Here is a 17,703-nt window from a genome sequence, read left to right on the forward strand (position 1 = left end):
ATTTGCAAAATACAGAAAATTTGAAAGAAAGGGAAAAAAGTCACCCAAAGTTGCTCCTGATATAATCCTTTCTCTACATAATTTTTAAAGAGTTTGTAGGGTACCTGGGTGGCTCAGTTGGTTAAGCGTGTGCCTTTGGCTCAGGTCATAGTCCCAGGGTCCTGGGATCAAGCCCAAGTTGGGCTCCCTGCTCAGTTGGGAGTCTGCTTCTCCCTCTCACTCTGCCCCTCCTCCCCCCATGCTTGCTCAAGCGTACTCTCTCTCGCTCTCTCAAATAAATGAATAAATAACTTTTTTTTTTTAAAGACCGTTGTTTTTTTTTAAAGACAGCCTGGGTGGCTCAGTGGTTTAGCAACTGCCTTTGGCTCAGGGCATGATCCTGGGATTCCTGCAGGGAGCCTGCTTCTCCCTCTGCCTATGTCTCTGCCTCTCTGTGTCTCCCATGAATGAGTGAATGAATGAATGAATGAATGAATGAATGAAGACAGTTGCAATCACATTCCTTTTTTAAAAAAAGCTTTTATTTATTCACTTGAGAGAGAGAGAGAGAGAGAGAGAGCATGAGCAGGGGAGGAGCAGAGGGAGAGGGAGATAATCTCTACTCAGGGCCCTATCCCATGACCCTGAGGTCGTCACTACTTGAGCTGAAACCAAGAGTCAGATACCAAACCAATTGAGCCACCCAGTCGCCCCAATCACACTCCTTTTTCATTTAGCTTTGTTTGATTTGAGAGCAGCTACGTCTTCCAGGGGTCAAATTCTCATCCTGATCATTGTTATCTGCTCTAAGGGATTTAGCAACCACCCTTTTAAGCTCTTGGACACGTATTTTTGACCCACTGATAGGTATTTCTGTGTTAAATATCAAACTCACAATATCCAGACACTGTTCCCCTTCTCTTTCTCCAAAAACCTGTTTCTCCTCCTCCACATGAGCAGTGTCCCTATGCACCCAGTGAATCAAGCTGGAAATTGGAACCCTCTCCTCCATCCAGACAGGGACTGGGCCCTCACCTTACCTCTATAATGCCTCTGTTCTGTCTTCATTGCCAGAGACTGAGCCCGAAAACTACAACCAATTAAAAATGTCCGCTCTTGACTGAGTGCAAGTGGCACAGAGCTAGCATGTCTCTGTTAATCAAGAATCCACTCAAAGCATCACCTAGTGAGGTTGGACCCAGAGCAATGTCATCCCATACAAAAGACAACCCTGAGGGCTCCAAGATTTAGGAATTGCAAGAAGGGCCAGATTCTGGTAGGGAGGGGTTCTTGGGAGAGGCAGGTGAGCCTTAAACTGGATCCCTCTCTTGTCCATAGCTGGAAGACCCCTCAGTGTTCCCAGCTGTGATCGTGGAGCAGGTGCCCTACCCCGAATTACTGCATCTGTACTCAGGACTGGAGCTAGACGACGTTCACAATGGCATCATAACAGATGGAACCTTGTGCATGACACAGGATCAGATCCTGGAGGGCAGTATTTTGCTGGCAGGTTTGTTTCTTTCCTGAGCAGGGAAGTGTGGGAAGAGAAAGGGATTGTGCCTTCAGGAACTATAGTAGCCCACGATGGCTTTCAGTGACCCCATGCAGCAAGAGCCAGGCCGCAAGAGTTGGAGATTATAGATAGGGTGGTTAGGATAAGCAAAAGGTGGTAGAGGAGGAAACCATCCAAATGGATCTGTGGTCTTTCAGGATGGAGTGGGACAAGGAGGAGTGGAGATCAGCTGGGGTGAGTGTAGAGAAAAGCTGGAGAGTTATAGTAGGTGGCACACGAGCCCCTTCCAGGGGTCCCTCGGCTCCTTAACACTATCCTCTGGGTTGGCCCTGGTGATAGCTATACCCCTGCCCTATATATCCTGAGGGAACTTTTTTTCTGCTCACTCCCCCACCCCACACCATGGAACTTGGAACCAGATGACAATGAAGCAACCTCACAAACCATGTCAACCACTGAAGTCTTGCTCAATGTCGAGTCTCCCAACGACATCCTGGATGAGAAGCAGATCTGTAAGTCTGAACCCTGGTGCCTTAACTCAAGGGAACAAAAAAACGCCATTTAAAAATATCACATTGTGTACTAGAGTCCCAGGCACCTGTGCACACGGGCATTGACACATGTCAACGTGCTCTTGAGCTGTGACAGGATGGGAGAGGGCAGAGGGGCACTGTAGACAAGGGAAAGGTGGCCAGGGGGACTTCCCTTTTCCAATTTTTAAATTGTTGCAAAACACATATAACATAAAATTGACTGAATTGACTGCCTTAACCATTTTTCAGTGACTAGTTCAGTGGTATCAAGTACATTTATATTGTTGGGCAGCCATCGCCACCATCCACCTCCAGAACCTTCCATGTTGCAAAACAGAGACTATGTGCCCATTACACACTAATTCCCCATTTCCCCCTCCCCTCAGCCCCTGGCAGCCACCACTCTACTTTCTGTCGCCATGAATTGGACTATTCTGGGGACCTTACATGAGTGTAATCACGAAGTAGTGGTCTCTGGGGACTGGTTTATTTCGTTTACCATAATGACGTCAGGGTCTGTCCATGTTGTCACGTATGTCCGAATTGCCTTCCTTTTTAAGGCTGACTACTGTTGGCCAGGGTGACTCTTCGGTCCTCTCTGCTCTCTTGCCGGGCCCTCAGGAAGACTATGCAGGGGATGGCTTATCTAGAAATGTGCCAGGCTCGGAGCTTGGCCTCCCATCACCCCAGAAGGCCCCCAAGGGAGGCTCCTGCCCCAGCTCCCTCTGAGGCCTTTCCCTGATTCATGGACACAAGGACTCCTGGCCCTAACTGCCCCTTCCCAAGGGGATGCTAGGATCCGGCAAGGGGGAAGAGAGCCTGCAGCTGCCAGTTAAGCGTCCTAGCACTTCTATTCCAATCCTGTCACTCATGTTCCCTCGGGCTTCAGCAAATACTTGATGAATCACTTGATACTGACTTGCTGTGTGACCTTGGACACATGCCCTGCCATCTCTGGATCTCAGTTTTCTTATCAGGAAAGCAGAGGAATTGGGCTAAATGATATCTAAGGCACCTTCCAGTTGTAAAACAAGTGAATGACTAAATCAAGGTGGCCTTTTACCCTGGGTGTTGCCTGGAACTCCCCACTCCCAGCAGGGGGCTGTGAATGTGGCAGCTGTGATTGGGGCCAGCTCATGCCCACAGCCCTGCAGATGTTTCCTCTCCTCATGGTGTGAGATGCAGGAGGCATTTTCAGGTGTATCCTGTATCTGGGGCTATGGGAAACGGCTCCTCAGCCTTCCCCGGGAGCGTGCCATCCTCTGAAGTGCTGGGTGGAGGGTGGATCATACACTCGCCCAGCACTGGGCCTCGGGTGGGCGCCTCAGGCCTTTCTCCTTGCAGTCAGCGCCTCCGCCTCCGAGATGCTTCCAGACTCAGACCCTGCTCCGGCTGCCACTCTGCCCAACTACCTGTTTCCTGTCTCTGAGCCTGATGCCCTGAACAGGGCAGGTGACACTGATGACCAGGAGGGGCGTTGTCTGGAGGAGACAGTCCCCAGAGAGGAAGGTGCCAAGAAGACTGGAAAATCAAAGAAGAGAAGTAAGGAGGGTGTGTGTGTGTGTGTGTGCGCGCGCGCGCACATGGCTTGGGGGGGCGCGTAGTAGGAAGGGGGGCAGGTCAGGGAGACCATAAGGGATGAGTGGGTCAAGGATCATAGACACATTAAGGGGACAGCTTTCTGGTGTGACAGGGATGGATGAAAAGTCCTCCCTCCTGTAAAACCTGGCCTCATAGGTTGGCCTGCCCAAAGCCTGACATTTCCCATGCCACTCCTGTCAGCCTGGCATGTACGGAAAATCGTGCAGAAATGCCAATGACCCCACATGGGTTGAATCCTAGTCTAGGTGTTTCGGACACCAGGCTTGGCCCCCTGGCCAGTCCCTGGCCCTCTGTGGGGGTTGGAGAGTGCCCTCTGCCTGTAAAAGACACCTTAGGCTGCGTGCTTATCTTCCTTCTCCGAACTCGTGGAACTGGGGCCATCTGTGGGAGAGGACTTTGGGCTTTCCCAAGCCCCAGTGTTATTGATTTACTCAGGCAATGACTGGTTGATAGTGCCTTGCTAGTGTGGCAGCCAAACCCCCAGTGCCACACTTACTTGAACAACAGCTACACCTTTAGGCTACCTTTTCGTTTCCAAAATTGGGCTGGGCCCATTGGGTTCTTCTAGAGGTGACTCATTTGTAAACACTACATTCCTTGCCCCGCATCAGCAGGAGGGTTCTGCTGTGCTTTGGGAGCCTGAAAATGACAGCAGGCCGTTGGGCAGGTGCAGGAACCTGAGGGCTGTGGTGGCAGAGACGGATCTCAGGCCTCTGGGCCTAGTGACCTGGCTCTCCCCCACTCTGCCTTCTGCCATGGCACCCACTCCAGTGATCCCTGGGGCCCTCCCTCCCGGGAGCCTGCCCTGGAGGACTGGGTGTGGCCTTATTCTCATCCTGCACCCCGCCTCCCTTCCCCTCACAGTCCGGAAGACCAAGGGCAACCGCAGTACCTCACCAGTCACTGACCCCAGCATCCCCATACGGAAGAAGTCTAAGGATGGCAAAGGTACAGCTGGGAGGCCAGCTGGGTGGGAAGGGGGCCCAGGGCCCCAGGCTGTGCCTTACCACCTGCTTCCTCCCCCTCCCCCGCAGGCAGCACCATCTATCTCTGGGAGTTCCTCCTCGCGCTTCTGCAAGACAGGAACACCTGCCCCAAATACATCAAGTGGACCCAGCGAGAGAAAGGCATCTTCAAGCTGGTGGACTCCAAAGCTGTGTCCAAGCTGTGGGGGAAGCAGAAAAACAAGCCTGACATGAACTATGAGACAATGGGGCGGGCACTAAGGTAGGGGATGCTGGGGCACCTGGTGCCTGCCCTGGGGGCCCAGAAGTCTCTCCTGCTTTAGGGTCTCCTAACTCTCCCCTGTTCTTGCCCCTATGCCCATCCCCTGGCCCTCCTGGGAGGCACAATTCCCTCCCTTGAATAGCTGTGTCCTAGCTTTTTTCCTCTTTTTATAGCAGAAGAGCCTTTAGGGCCTTTCGTCCCCACGAAGGGCATTCTGCCCGCCAGAGACCTAGGGAGACAGGCCCGAGTTACCCATCAGGGATCTCTCAGGCTGGGGGACAGCGGAGTTCCCCATCAGCAATCCCCTCCCATCCCTTGCTCACCCATTGTCCTTCTCCCCAAAGCAGGGCATGGCTAGCATTTGAGACCCCTTTTCATGGCCCTTGGTGTCCTCAGGGGGAAACCTTAGAAATTTCATAAAAGCCTTCTAAGTCCAAGAGTTGACCTTACCCCTTCCTTTGACCTTGGGGCTCCCATTTGGCCACCTAGCCAGCCTCCTCCTACTGCCCGCCCTGCCTAACTCCCCACTCTGTGCCCCTTGTCCCCCAGATATTACTACCAGAGAGGCATCCTTGCCAAAGTGGAAGGGCAGAGGCTGGTGTACCAGTTTAAGGAGATGCCCAAGGACCTGGTGGTGATTGAAGATGATGAGGAGAGAAGTGAAGTCACGGCGGCCTCCCCTCAGGCCTCCACTCCCTCCACGTCCTCCACCAGCACCACCCGCCGAGCCAGCTCCAGGGTCTCCGCCAGAGCTGCTCCCCAGGGCAAGGGAGGCCCTTCCTGGGAAAAGCCAAAGGTTCAGAATGTTGGCTTACAGCCATCTGCGAATCTGGAACTGGGACTGTCTGTAGATGAGGAGACCCCCACTACCTCCAGTGTGCTTGCCTCTCTACCTGAGAGCCAGCCCAAACTCGCCAAAACCGTGAGGTAAGGGCCCCAAAGTACACGTCTTCCCATCATACCTGTGTTGGTGGGGCGGGGGCAGTTAGTGGGGAGAGTTTTCAACATCTTGCAAAGTTCTGCTATGTCTCCAGTCTCGTGGGAACCTCACAGAATCCCTGGGAAGCCCCTGGGGCACTTGTTGGTCAAGAAGGGAAAAGTGACCTGCCCACGGTCATATACCAAAAGAATGGCAAAGCCAGCACTTGGCCTAGGTGGCATCTGTCACCAGCTCGGGCTGTGCCAGTTATCTCTGAGTGCTCCCCCGCAGCCACCAGGGACCTCCACATCTGAGCCCATCTCCCCAAGCCTCCTCCACTCTGGAAAAGAGGCAACAGAGAATGTTACAGAGATGCCTGTTCTGCATTCCTTGGGCCCTCTAGGCAAGCTCTTGCTACTTCTTATCCATGCCACATGTCTCCAGATTCTCCTTGAGAAGGCTGGGCTGTGAGATATGTGTATGTTGCTCTCACTATACTGGCATGGGCGATGTGCCCTTCTGGGGACGGAAGGCAATAGAGCAGAGTGGTGAGGAACATGGGTTCTGGGGTCAGAAGGCCTAGATGTGGGTCCCTGCAACTAGCTGTGTGGTCTAGGGCAAGTTGCATAACCTCTCTGGGCTTCTGTTTCCGCAAGCTGTAAAGTTAGGTTATTAATCTTACTCAGCATGTGGGCTATTGGGAAGATGGCTCAAAATAGTGCATGCCAGTCCTTTAGGATGATTCCCAAACTCTACTAGGTACTCGGTAGATGTTCACTGATCCAACCACAGAGGAACCGAACACCTTCAGCTGGCTCTGTTCCTCACAGGTGCTCCTTCCTGGCCAATTGGGAGATGCCTCTTGCCTTAATCAAATCTGTTTCCTCTCTTCTCAGTACTTCAGTGCCCAGCAACATCCACCTAGGAGTGGCCCCAGTGGGGTCAGGCTCAGCCTTGACCCTGCAGACAATTCCACTGACCACAGTGCTGACCAACGGGCCTCCTGCCAGTACTACTGCCTCAACCCAGCTTGTCCTCCAGAGCGTTCCGCCTGCTTCGACCTTCAAGGACACCTTCACTTTGCAGGCCTCCTTCCCCCTGAACACAAGTTTCCAAGAAAGTCAGGTGGCAGCACCGGGGGCTCCGCTGATTCTTAGTGGTCTCCCCCAGCTTCTGGCCGGGGCCAACCGTCCAACCAACCCGGTGCCATCCTCCGTCACTGGGGCCGGACCGGCCGGGCCCAGCTCTCAGCCTCCTGGGACTGTCATCGCTGCCTTCATCAGGACTTCCGGTGCCACGGCAGCCTCTGGGGGCAAGGAGGGGCCGCTGAGGCCCTCCTCGTACATGCAGGGGATGGTAACTGGGGCCCCCATGGAGGGGTTGCTGGTTCCTGAAGAGACCCTGAGGGAGCTCCTGAGGGATCGGGCTCACCTTCAGCCACTTCCAACCCAGGTGGTTTCAAGGGGTTCCCACAATCCGAGCCTTCTGGGGAACCAGACTTTCTCTTCTCCCAGCTGCCCCACTGTTGGGCTGACCCCAGTGGCTGAACTTGAGCTCTCCTCAGGCTCAGGGTCCCTGTTCATGACTGAGCCTGGCGTGACCACATCTGGGAACCTGCTGACCAGATCCCCGACCCCAGCCCCCTTCTCCCCATTCAACCCCACTTCTCTTATTAAGATGGAGCCCCATGACCTGTAAGCAAAGGGGTTGAGGGCAGTATGCCTCACCAGGCAAAGTTGAGCAGCATTTTTATATGGACTTTCTATAGCAGAGACTGAAGCAGCACACCTGCCCTTCTTTTCCCATGGGATCTCAGTCCGCCGGATCCCCTGTCCCCGACCCCTGCCCGGTGTCACCATGGCCCAGCCATGCCCAGCTGGAGCACCCCTGGTGTCAGACCATGGCCTTCAAGAGCACTAGGGGATATGCTCTTGTCAGGGTAATGGGCTGACTTGGTGACGGAGGGAGAACCTCCTGAGAAGTTTGTGGCCAGGGCCGATGCAGGGGCTCCGAGGGGAACCTCCTATCCCATATGTGAATATCTCTGTATGTATTTGTGTGTACTCGTGGGTCTGTATCTCTGTTTCTTTGGGGAGGATGGGGGTGTAGCTGTGAGATCTTCGAGGGTGTGTGTCTCCACAGGTCAGCTGCAGAGATGAGGATTTGTTTTGAAGAGAAAGCATTCTCTAGTTCCCTTTGTACAAACCATTCAGTCGCTCTGAGGCTACAGGGTACAGGCTGGATCCCCCCAACTGGGTGAGATGTCACAGCTGGAGCAGGTCCAGGGTAGGAGAATTTCAGTGGGCATGTGTGCTGGGGAAGATGGTGTTCAAAGGGACAAGGGCCTGGGCCGTAATACCAGCCTATCCCCCCGAGCCGGGGATCGCTGCCGGTCCGTGTTGCCCCACTAGCTCCCTGCTCGCTGGCCTGGCTGGGGTAGTCGTGTAGCGATGCACACCAGGGCTGCTTCCCTTCGTGCTTGTGCGTGCCTGCTGTTCAGCCTGCCTTCTACTCACCTTGTAGGTTTACCAGCCCACCTACCTACACGATGGCTCCCGCAGATCTCAAGTGGACCGTTGGCCCTCATCTCCAACTTTCGCACCTAGCCCTGACTCTTACGCCAAGAAGACAGGAGCCAGCGGATGTGAGCGCCCCTGCCACTTCTCCTGTCTCTACCTGGCTCCTTGCTTCTCTCCTTCCTCCTCCTGAGGAAGCATCAGCCAATCCTCTCTTAAGTGAACCTCTCTCTGCTTAAGTTCTCCTTCCCCTTTGAGTTAGCTCACCTCTCTCAAGCCAAATTTGGGGGCAAGGCTAAGAGCTAGGACACATCAGCCTCAGAAACAATTCTGGTATCTGGTGAATCTGGTTAGTGTGAATTGGTGCCTCGGGCCCTTTGCTACGTCCTCAGTAAAAAAACCATCCACTTGACCAACTACCTCCCCAGATTTTTCTCTCTCCTTCGGGTCACTGCCAAGCCTCTGAAGTCTTCTCCCACCCTCTTCTTGTTCTTCCCCTTTCCCTCCTTGGGAAGGAACCATTTATGGGCATGCACGTGCATTTATCACATGTCTCCAGCACTTGGTATCAAAACGCTTTTTTCTAATATAATCAGTTTATCAAGACAAATTGCTGATGGTGGAAAGGGAAACATCCCACAAGAGTCACCTGTAAAAAATTTGCACGATGGTGCTGCATGGGTTAGGGGTGGCCCTGCCTCCCCCAATTGCACAGAACTCATCAGCTGAAGGTCATTGATACCCTCACAGTGACGTCAGATGTCTTCTTCACGGTTCTGGGTCCCCATGAGCCTTCACGGCTCATGACACTACTTACTACCCCCTCCCGCACTAGCTGGGCTCTTGTGCTTCCCCCGCTGCCTGCTCTGCTCCCTGTGCCTGGGCTGGCTCCATGTCTGCCACTTGCCACCGTGAATGTGGGTGCGCCCCCGAAGGGTTTCACCCATTCTCCTGGCTCTAGCTTGGCTCTTTGGGAATGGGTCTGGAGTTGAGAGCAGCAGCCCCTACTACTGTCCTCGGCTCCTGCCTGCTGGACATTTCCATCCAGACTCCTGTTGTGCCCCAAAGCCAGCCCCTCTATCAGAAATGGATTGTGAAGTCTTTATATACATCCTGGACTTTATTTTTTTAAGATTTTATTTATTCATGAGAGACAAAGAGACAGGCAAAGGCATAGGCAGAGGGAGAAGCAGGCTCCATGCAGGGAGCCCAATGCGGGACTCAATCCTGGAACCCCAGGATCACGCCTTGAGCCGAAGGCAGATGCTCAACAGCTGAGCCACCCAGGCGTCCCTACATACTGGACTTTAGAGTCTTTCCTTTTTTTTTTTTTTTTAAACATTTTTTTTTAATTTATTTATGATAGTCATACAGAGAGAGAGAGAGAGGCAGAGACACAACAGGCAGAGGGAGAAGCAGGCTCCATGCACCGGGAGCCCGACGTGGGATTCGATCCCGGGTCTCCAGGATCGCGCCCCGGGCCAAAGGCAGGCGCCAAACCGCTGCGCCACCCAGGGATCCCCTAGAGTCTTTCCTTACACACACACACACACACACACACACACACACCACCTTTCCCCTCAAAAAGCCAAAGGAAAAGCTTTCATGACTTGCCTACTTCTATGAATCATACCACCATTTTCCTGACCTTCTAAGCTTGACATTTCAGAGCCATCTGATGGCCGCCTTCGTGTGACCCTGTCCCCTCCCCCGGCTCCTGAAGTCAGACTGTTTGCCACATCTCTGACATCTAGCCTTTCTTCCACATTCCCAGAGCCTCCAACCTGGCTTACACCCGGAGCTCGTCCCCGCTCCCAGACACATCAACACGCCCTGCACCGTGACCTGTTTCACCCCCTCCGATCTGCCAGGGCACCAGTTCTGTTCTTTTCTCTGCTAAAAAGCCTCCGGTGGCACCCCATAGCCCCATAGCCCATCGGTGGAGGTGATGCTCAAGATAGGGAGCTGCCAGGCTGTTCTGGGCAGCTGGGCATTAACCCCGTATTTGCTGAATCTCGATGCAGTCCAGGGGTCTGGGAGGAGGACTCAAGGTTTTCATTTCAAGTCGTTGACCTGACAAGGCCCCTCCCCATGAAGTCCCCCGTCATCTCTCACTTCGTTTCCCTGACCCCCAAAGTAGTAGTGCTTCAGTTAGAGTCAGGGATTTGCTGTCCTCCGAGCGGGCCTCTGTTCCAAGTTTCTCACTTTTGTGGTTTCGCTTTACTTGGTTATACTCGACCAGGATGCTCCTCACACCTTGCTGGTACCGATTCAATCATATCCATCCTCTAAGACGCTGTGGAAGCTGCTTCCCCAGACCAGCCTACCCTTACATGAAGTCTTTTTAGATTTGTAGCAAATTGCCACTTTTGGCAACTGATCAAGAACAGCCTGTGACATCTCCTGTGTTAAGATCACAAACTGTTACTTAAATCTTCATGACCTGGACCTATTTTGTCTCCGCAGTTAGTGTGTTACCTTCTGAGGGCAGGGGGCTGTATCACCCACAGAGCAGGGCGCGCTATGAAGCATCTAGTGAGCACCAGCAGATATCATGGGTTGAACTAAGCTGGTGAGAGACGGGGACCAAAGTTTGAGGCTGGTGACCTCTGTCTGACCTTCCCTCTGCATAGACACTCACCCTAGGTGCTCCACTGCCCAGGGCCAGGCCTCCCTGGCTCAGTGCCCTCATAGTATCCTCACTCCCACCCCCCAGCCTGGCACCCAAGAGTTGTTACTACTTTGAACGTCCCCTGCCCCTAAAGAAACTTCCCTGTCCAGTTTCTTTCCTAATTCAAAGTGTTAAATTAGCTAATCTGGTCGACTAACCTGTGCTGATCAAGTTATGGGAGAGGGCTGGAGGAGACCCTCAGGAGACAGGTGCATTTGCACCAGAGCCACAGGGCAACAACATCCTTGCCTTTGTGATGGTGTGTAATGGAGTCAGGAGACACACTCCTCACCTGCTAGCAGCCGATGTATTACTCTTCCTCTGGGCTCCCACAGCACTTTGTGTATACCTCTTATTGTAGCACTTAGCACATGGTAGCTCCTTAGCTATGTGTTTATGTACGTTTCCCCTCCAATAGACTGTGAGCTCCTCAAGGACAGGGACTGTGTGTTAGTCACTGATGTATCCCCAGCGCCTAGCACAGTGCCTGGCACACAGTAGGTGCTCAATAAATGTTTATTGAAAGAACGAATGAATTTTGTCTCTAATCATGGGGATTTCAGCCCTAGACTGTGACAGACAAAAGGGGGAGGAGCAAGGCAAGCCACACTTGAGAGCTTTCACAGCTTTTTGGCCCTTCATGTAACACTGCAGGCAGCTGCTTCCTTCTTCCTTGCCCAGGCTTACGCTCCCCCCGCAACGGGGTCCACGGGGAGCCCTAGACCGCTATCAGCTGTGCCTCTCTCTGACCCCATCACGTATTTTTCAAGAGGCGGTTGTCGCTGTTTCCAAAGCCGTGACCCGGGGTGGGTGAGCTCATTCCCCTCTCCCAAGGCCGAGAGGCCCAGAAGGTCGCAGCCTCCGAGAGCCTCGGCCCCAGGGGCGCCGGGCGTAGGGACCAATGTCCAGCAGGTGGCGCTGTCGAGCTGGCGATGGGGGGCTGACGGCCCAGCAGGGCCCGGGAAGGGAGAGGCGGCTGGGGTGGGGCCGCCGTCTTCCCGCCCCTCCCGCCTGACTGCGCCCCCGACCGTCCCTGGGTGGCTCCAGCCCCCACCCAGGCCTTCCAGTGCTCCCGAGCTTCGAACTTCCCCTCCCGGACCCCACCCCTCCACTTTCCAGGGAGCATTTAGCTGGGGCCGAATGCCTTCTCCCCATTGGCCGGTCGCGCGCGCCCCCCGCGGCGGTCCCCTCCCCCAGCCTCCTGGACCCGCAGGTGAGCACGCGGCGGCCCCGGCCCTCGCCGCTCCCCGCCTCCCCACGGGGCCGCCTTAGCTGCACATCCGCGAGGCGCCGCTTTCCACCTTGAGATCAGAGAGCGAGCGCGGCGTCCGTTTGCGGGCGGAGGGCCCCGACCGCCGGCGGCGTGAGCCCGGGCGCCCCGCGGCGTGCCAGCTCCCCTCGCGGTGGCCCCCGGGGTCTGGGGAGCACGAGCGGTCCCGGCCCGCCCCGCTGCGGGGTCCGAAAGCCCGAGCAGCTACCTCCCCCGGGCCGCTAAGCAGGCCGCCCCAAGGGCGGACCCCATTCTCCCTAAACACCCCCCCCCAACACACACTCTCGTCCTAGCGGGGGCGGGACACAACAGAACACTCAGCAGTCTTCCCTGTTGCAGGTTAGATTATGGAACGGACACTATACTGCCCAAATCAACCCCCCTCCAGCCCAGGTGGGGACGCAAGGAAAGCCGATGGTCCTGTCCCCGGAAGTACGGAGACTTGAACAGGGCCTCCCTTTAACCCTGCACCCCAAAGAGGAACATTCTGGTAAAACCATCATTAACTGTAGGCCCGCGACCTCGGTGCGCAGGAGGAACTAACTTCAGCTAAACAACGCTGTTTGCTCGGTAGGAGTCTCTTCCTTGGTGGGTAAACGGAGCCGTTTGCCAGATGGAGCAAGGAAAACAGAACAGTTAGGTTCTCACCGGAGGTCAGCCTAGGTGGTAGGTGCTGAGCTGGAGCTGGCCCCTTCCCCTTGGCCTCACCGGAAGGATGAAGAGATTTATTGGAAAAGAGGCCACTGCCCTCACCCCAGTCTGGAGCAGGGATGCAGGCTTAGTATCCTGATCTTCCCACATTGGCAGAGGGGCAGTGAGGTGCTCTAAGGAAAGGTGTGGGGACATGAGCCCGAAGGCAAGAAAACAAGGAACTGCTGGTTGGTTTTGCTTTTAACTTGCCTCCTTTCTGCAGGGAAATGAAGGGGCTTGTGTGCCCACACACCTGAACCCAGATGCCCATGGCTGTCCACGGCTCCCCAAAGGACCCTGGCCTAATCCCCTGGGGTCACTGTGACACTGCCCATGGCATCTCGCTCTCTCTTAAATGGAAGCCTGAGTACCCTCACCACTCTCCCTTGAGCCTTTCTTGTGAATCTCAAGCCTTTCCTTTCTTCCTCTCCATCTGACCCACCTCTAACACATTTTTACCAGTTTATTAAAACAAAAACAAAACCCCTCTCATTACCCAGTTTAAAGTTTTCCCATGGTTCCCCATCACCTAAGGCAAAAGTCCAAGCTGTGCTCCTTGGCACGCCTGGCAGGACTCATGCCCCTCCCTCCACATCTGTCCCTTCCAACTGCAGTGACACTCAAGTGGGTTGGAGTTCCCTGCACACACTACCCTCTTGTCTCTAAACCTTTTCCCCGATTGTCCCCTCAGTTCAGGGACTCTTCCTGGCCACCCCTAATTCCTGTGTTTCTACTAAAGTGTCAACTGGGCAGCCTCTCTCCCGGAATTCCTTCCAACCACCCCAGTGCTCTTGCTCATCCCTTTGAACTGAATCCTTGCACTCACCACATAGCTTTCATGACCTTTTGACACGGCGGATTTCTTGACTGCAAGTTACAGAGGACTGAGCTAAAATCAGTGTTGTGAGGTTGTTTGGGAACATGAGAAAACAATTATTCCAGGGGAACAAGATCAGAAAGTGGGTAAGCAAAGGCCAAAAAGGAAAATTAATGCTGTGGCTCAAAGAACGAATACATGTTCCTCCGTCTAGGCAGAAAGACCTGGCTCGAAGCATGCTCCTTGGGGCCTGGGTAAAGGGCAGCTCACAGTTCACTCCTGGGGTTGGCTAGACTACAGTTGGCCAGACCCATAGATCCCCTCACCTGTACACTCACAGGGCTCTCCAGAGAGTTAAGCCCCAGGGAGAGGTCCTAGGAATATAGCTGAAACATTCCAGACTTGTCGAACATCCCCTTCCCCTCAACCAGTAATGGGTACATTCTGGAGGCAGGAGTCAGAAGGAATTGGAGTTTCTACCACTGTTTTTCATAAGTGGAAAACCTGTGCTGGTGAGCAGGGGGAGCACAACAGTGAGGGCGGTAATAAGACTGTGGTCAGATGCCGATGTGGGTGGCCCAGGGCAAGAGAACCAGCAGGCAAGTGATTGACTTAAAGAGGATCATTCCGTATAGTCACCTAAAAGGGCTCCTCCTTCCAGTCTTGCTACTCCTACAGCAAACAAGCAACACACACGCATGCACGCACACGTGCACACACATGCACACACACGTGTGCCTGAACGGATACAGGTCAAATTCTCCCCACCGCTCCCCTCTCCTCAGGATGTGCCCCTGCCTTGTCCTTTCTTTCCAGATCTTGCCCCAGTGGCCCAAATGTTTACCAGCCCTGTCACCTTGTCCTCCTTCGTCGTACCCAAACTGCAAGGCAGGATCAGGAGGTTTCCCACGACTTCATCAGGACACCCGTCTGTTTTAACCACAGAGAATCCAATACGGGGAGCAGAGTAAAGACAGGAGACAGAAGCCCTGACACAAGTTTTTCAGTATGCAAGTGTTTTTGACTCCACAGCCAGTTGCTTAAAATGAAACATAAAGGGCAGCCAGAATACACACCCAAATGCAAAAAGGTAAAGGCAAACATAAAATAAACCACACGATACCATGAACCCCCACAAAACCAAAAAATTAAAACCCAAAACCCCTCAACTTTATATATATATATATTTTTTTAAAAAGGGAGAACAACTGTTCAAAACCAACTGGGCAGTATGGTGGGGGTGGGGAGCAGTCCTACAGAAGGGGGCCGAGAACATCCCCCTGGGAACAAAGAACAAACACAATACAAAGAAAATAACCACCAATGCTCCTGCATGGGTCAGGAGTCTCCAGAGAACAGATTGTCCCATCCTCAAACTGGCTTTTTTTTTTTGCCTTTTTTTTTGTCTTTTTTTTCCATTTTCTTCTTTTGTTGTTGTTGTTTTAGCACCTGTACAATAAAACTGTACCATCTCCAACCAGAGCCGGCCACAGCGAGGCCCTCCTGCCTTTGGATGGTACATACTCTCTACAAGGATTGTTTGGAAAAAATAGCAATTGGTAGAAAAATAAGAACAAGAGTAGGAAAGACAATGCCACAGAGGGGGCAGGGACAGGGAAAGGGCCCAAGCTCCTCCCTCTCACCCTCTCTCTCCCAGAACAAACCCAGCACTGGAGGCCAAAAGGGAGGCCCACCAGGGCAACACAATCAGCCCCCGGGTCCCTAGGTGGAAGTGGAGCCCAGCTGGAGCTCTGCCTCCTGCCCTCGCCCAGGAAACAGCTGAGGCCTGGATCTCACATCTGGCAATCCATCCCTGAGCCCTCTGCACATTCCACAGGAGGATGGGGGCAGGAGAAGCAGGGAGCAGGGAGGAAGGGGTTGCTGAGTCTGGCAACGGGGAGAGGTGAGGGTCAAGGGCTGGGGCTGAGAGGCTCAGCATCCAGAAAGGGTGAAGGCAGAAAGGGGCAAGGTGGCTGGAGGAGGCGGCGGGTGGGGGGAGATGTGGGAACAAACCCATATTGTGCCCTCTGAGGGGAGCAGTGAAGGAAGTGTGAGGAGGGGGAGACCTCAGCCTTTGGGCCCATTCTTGACTCTCCCCAAATACAGTAACCCATGAACCCCTCCCCCTCACAACCCGCCCCTCCCCAGAAACACTCATCTCAATATAGTAGGGCTGCTGCAAAGGGCAAGTGGTGAAACAAGAAAAAAAATGGGGGGGGAGGGAAGCACCAAAGCCTCAGGATTACCCTCACCCCCCAGCCCCAGGCCAGCACCAGCCACCTTCATTAGTCATGGGTCCTGGGGGGGGAGCCCCCCCCACCTCTCCTGCCCCCTCCCCAGTGGGGTGAAAACAAACCTGGGCATCACTTTGTCAGAGGAAAGGGGCAGCTCCAGAGCTGATCAAGAAAGACAAAGAAAGGAGGTGAAGAAAGTCCCTCAATACAACAAGTTGTCTCAAATCGTCACAGTGATACAGACTTATCAGAAACCAATGAAACAATACAAATTAAATACTAATAAAATAAATACTATGGAAGACAGAAGAACACAGGGGAATGGAGGGGGCGCTCAGAGATTTGGGCTTTGCTCATTTCTCCTCCGGACAGGCCAAGGCCACCCAGGGCCCACGTGTGGTCCTGTTCATACACCAGGAGGCCAGTCCAAGGGACCCTGGCGCCACCTCCCAAATATCCCCAGGACCTCTTGCCCTCAGACGTGAAGTTCAACTTTCCACCCCCATCACCAACCACAACAACAAAGACGATGACAGGGAGATGAGAACTAATCATAACCGGAAAGAACAAAATCCAGTCACTAATGCTGGCATTGATAAGGCGGCTTCTTGTTGGTCCGTATTATTGCCTCATTCTGCAGTCTGGTGCTCGGTGGGGGGGAAAGACATGGGAGGTGGGGAAGGGCGAACTTGGGAGGAGAAAGAAAAGGGAGGGGCTGTGTCCCCGTCAACTGTTCCAAGGCTGGAATTCCACCTCGGACCCCAGGAGCCGAAGGAGCTCGGGCTCGTACCGCACCAGCTCCACAGTCTCAGAGGAGCCTGGAGCGGATCTGTCGTCCATGCCTCCGGGCCTCTCGGCTGGGGTCAGAAGCTGACTGGAGGCCACCTGCCGGTAGAACTCAGCCTTGGGCAAGGTGGCAATTTCAAAGTGCGGGAACCGAGCCTGAAAGATCCTGGAGGAAAGCTTCAGCCTCTTCAGGACGTCGGTAAAAAGGAACCAGTTGCAGGGCCTGGAAGAGGCAAGAGTGGGAGTTAGGGAAAGGGGTTGGGGGGAAGCAGTGGGGTGCTATAATGCCGGGGCAGGTTGCCAGTCCGGCTACTCCCCACCAAACTCAACCAAGGTGCCTGGCATGTTGCTGAGGCAAACTCTCCCTTTCCCTACAGTGGCCGAACCATCTTTCAGCCCAGTCACGGGCCCTCAACCCCATGACTGACCTCTCCCCAAAAAGTGGGAGAGCAGGAGGGAAAGGGACCTTCCAGAACCTAAGTCAGAGCAGGCATCCCCAGGCCTTCCACCACACCCCACAACCTGGAATTCACCATCTGGGCCAGTTCTTCCCCCGCAACCAACCCCTGCTACCCCCACCTGGTCTCTTTTTCCTGTTCTCACTCCTGCTTCCCCTGCCTCCCCTTGTTCTCCAAGACCTTCCCCAACAGACGGGGAGCCGTGGAGAAAGGCCTAAACTGTGGGTAATCTAAAAGGCATTTCTCTTTGGCTCTGGAATGCATTAGACAAGTTTTTTCTCCAGCGGCAGCACCGTCCTTTCTGCAGGGCCAGAGCTCACGTTACAGCCAGGCTGACTTTGCTGAGCACACCAGCCCGGTGGCGGTGGCGGCCTGGGGACAGCTGGGAGGGGTGCTGGGGAGGCCGTTTAGGGGCCACGCGCTCCCTTTGACCAAACCAGGAAGACATACTGCATCCCCATGTTAACAGTCTCCATTCCAAGGCGTTC

General features: G+C 54.1%; 2 protein-coding genes across 10 annotated transcripts in view; one reads left to right on the forward strand and one right to left on the reverse strand.

Moving 5' to 3' along the window:
• ELF4 (E74 like ETS transcription factor 4) overlaps positions 1-8,701 on the forward strand; it is a 46,295-nt gene extending 37,594 nt beyond the window's left edge. For all 4 annotated transcript variants that reach the window (XM_077890285.1, XM_077890282.1, XM_077890283.1 and 1 more), the window contains exons 3-9: positions 1,318-1,489; positions 1,912-2,004; positions 3,370-3,567; positions 4,492-4,575; positions 4,662-4,854; positions 5,404-5,781; positions 6,670-8,701. In XM_077890285.1, the coding sequence (XP_077746411.1) occupies positions 1,318-1,489; positions 1,912-2,004; positions 3,370-3,567; positions 4,492-4,575; positions 4,662-4,854; positions 5,404-5,781; positions 6,670-7,471 (1,920 nt within the window). In that variant the 3' untranslated portion in view covers positions 7,472-8,701. The remainder of the gene's footprint in view (positions 1-1,317; positions 1,490-1,911; positions 2,005-3,369; positions 3,568-4,491; positions 4,576-4,661; positions 4,855-5,403; positions 5,782-6,669) is intronic.
• Positions 8,702-14,732: 6,031 nt separating this feature from the next.
• The window catches only part of BCORL1 (BCL6 corepressor like 1), a 64,383-nt gene continuing 61,412 nt past the window's right edge, over positions 14,733-17,703 (reverse strand). For all 6 annotated transcript variants that reach the window (XM_077889270.1, XM_077889269.1, XM_077889268.1 and 3 more), the window contains one exon: positions 14,733-16,980. In XM_077889270.1, coding sequence (XP_077745396.1) covers positions 16,698-16,980 — 283 coding nt within the window. In that variant the 3' untranslated portion in view covers positions 14,733-16,697. The remainder of the gene's footprint in view (positions 16,981-17,703) is intronic.

This window comes from Canis aureus, chromosome X (genome assembly GCF_053574225.1).
Source record: "Canis aureus isolate CA01 chromosome X, VMU_Caureus_v.1.0, whole genome shotgun sequence".
NCBI lineage: Eukaryota > Metazoa > Chordata > Mammalia > Carnivora > Canidae > Canis > Canis aureus.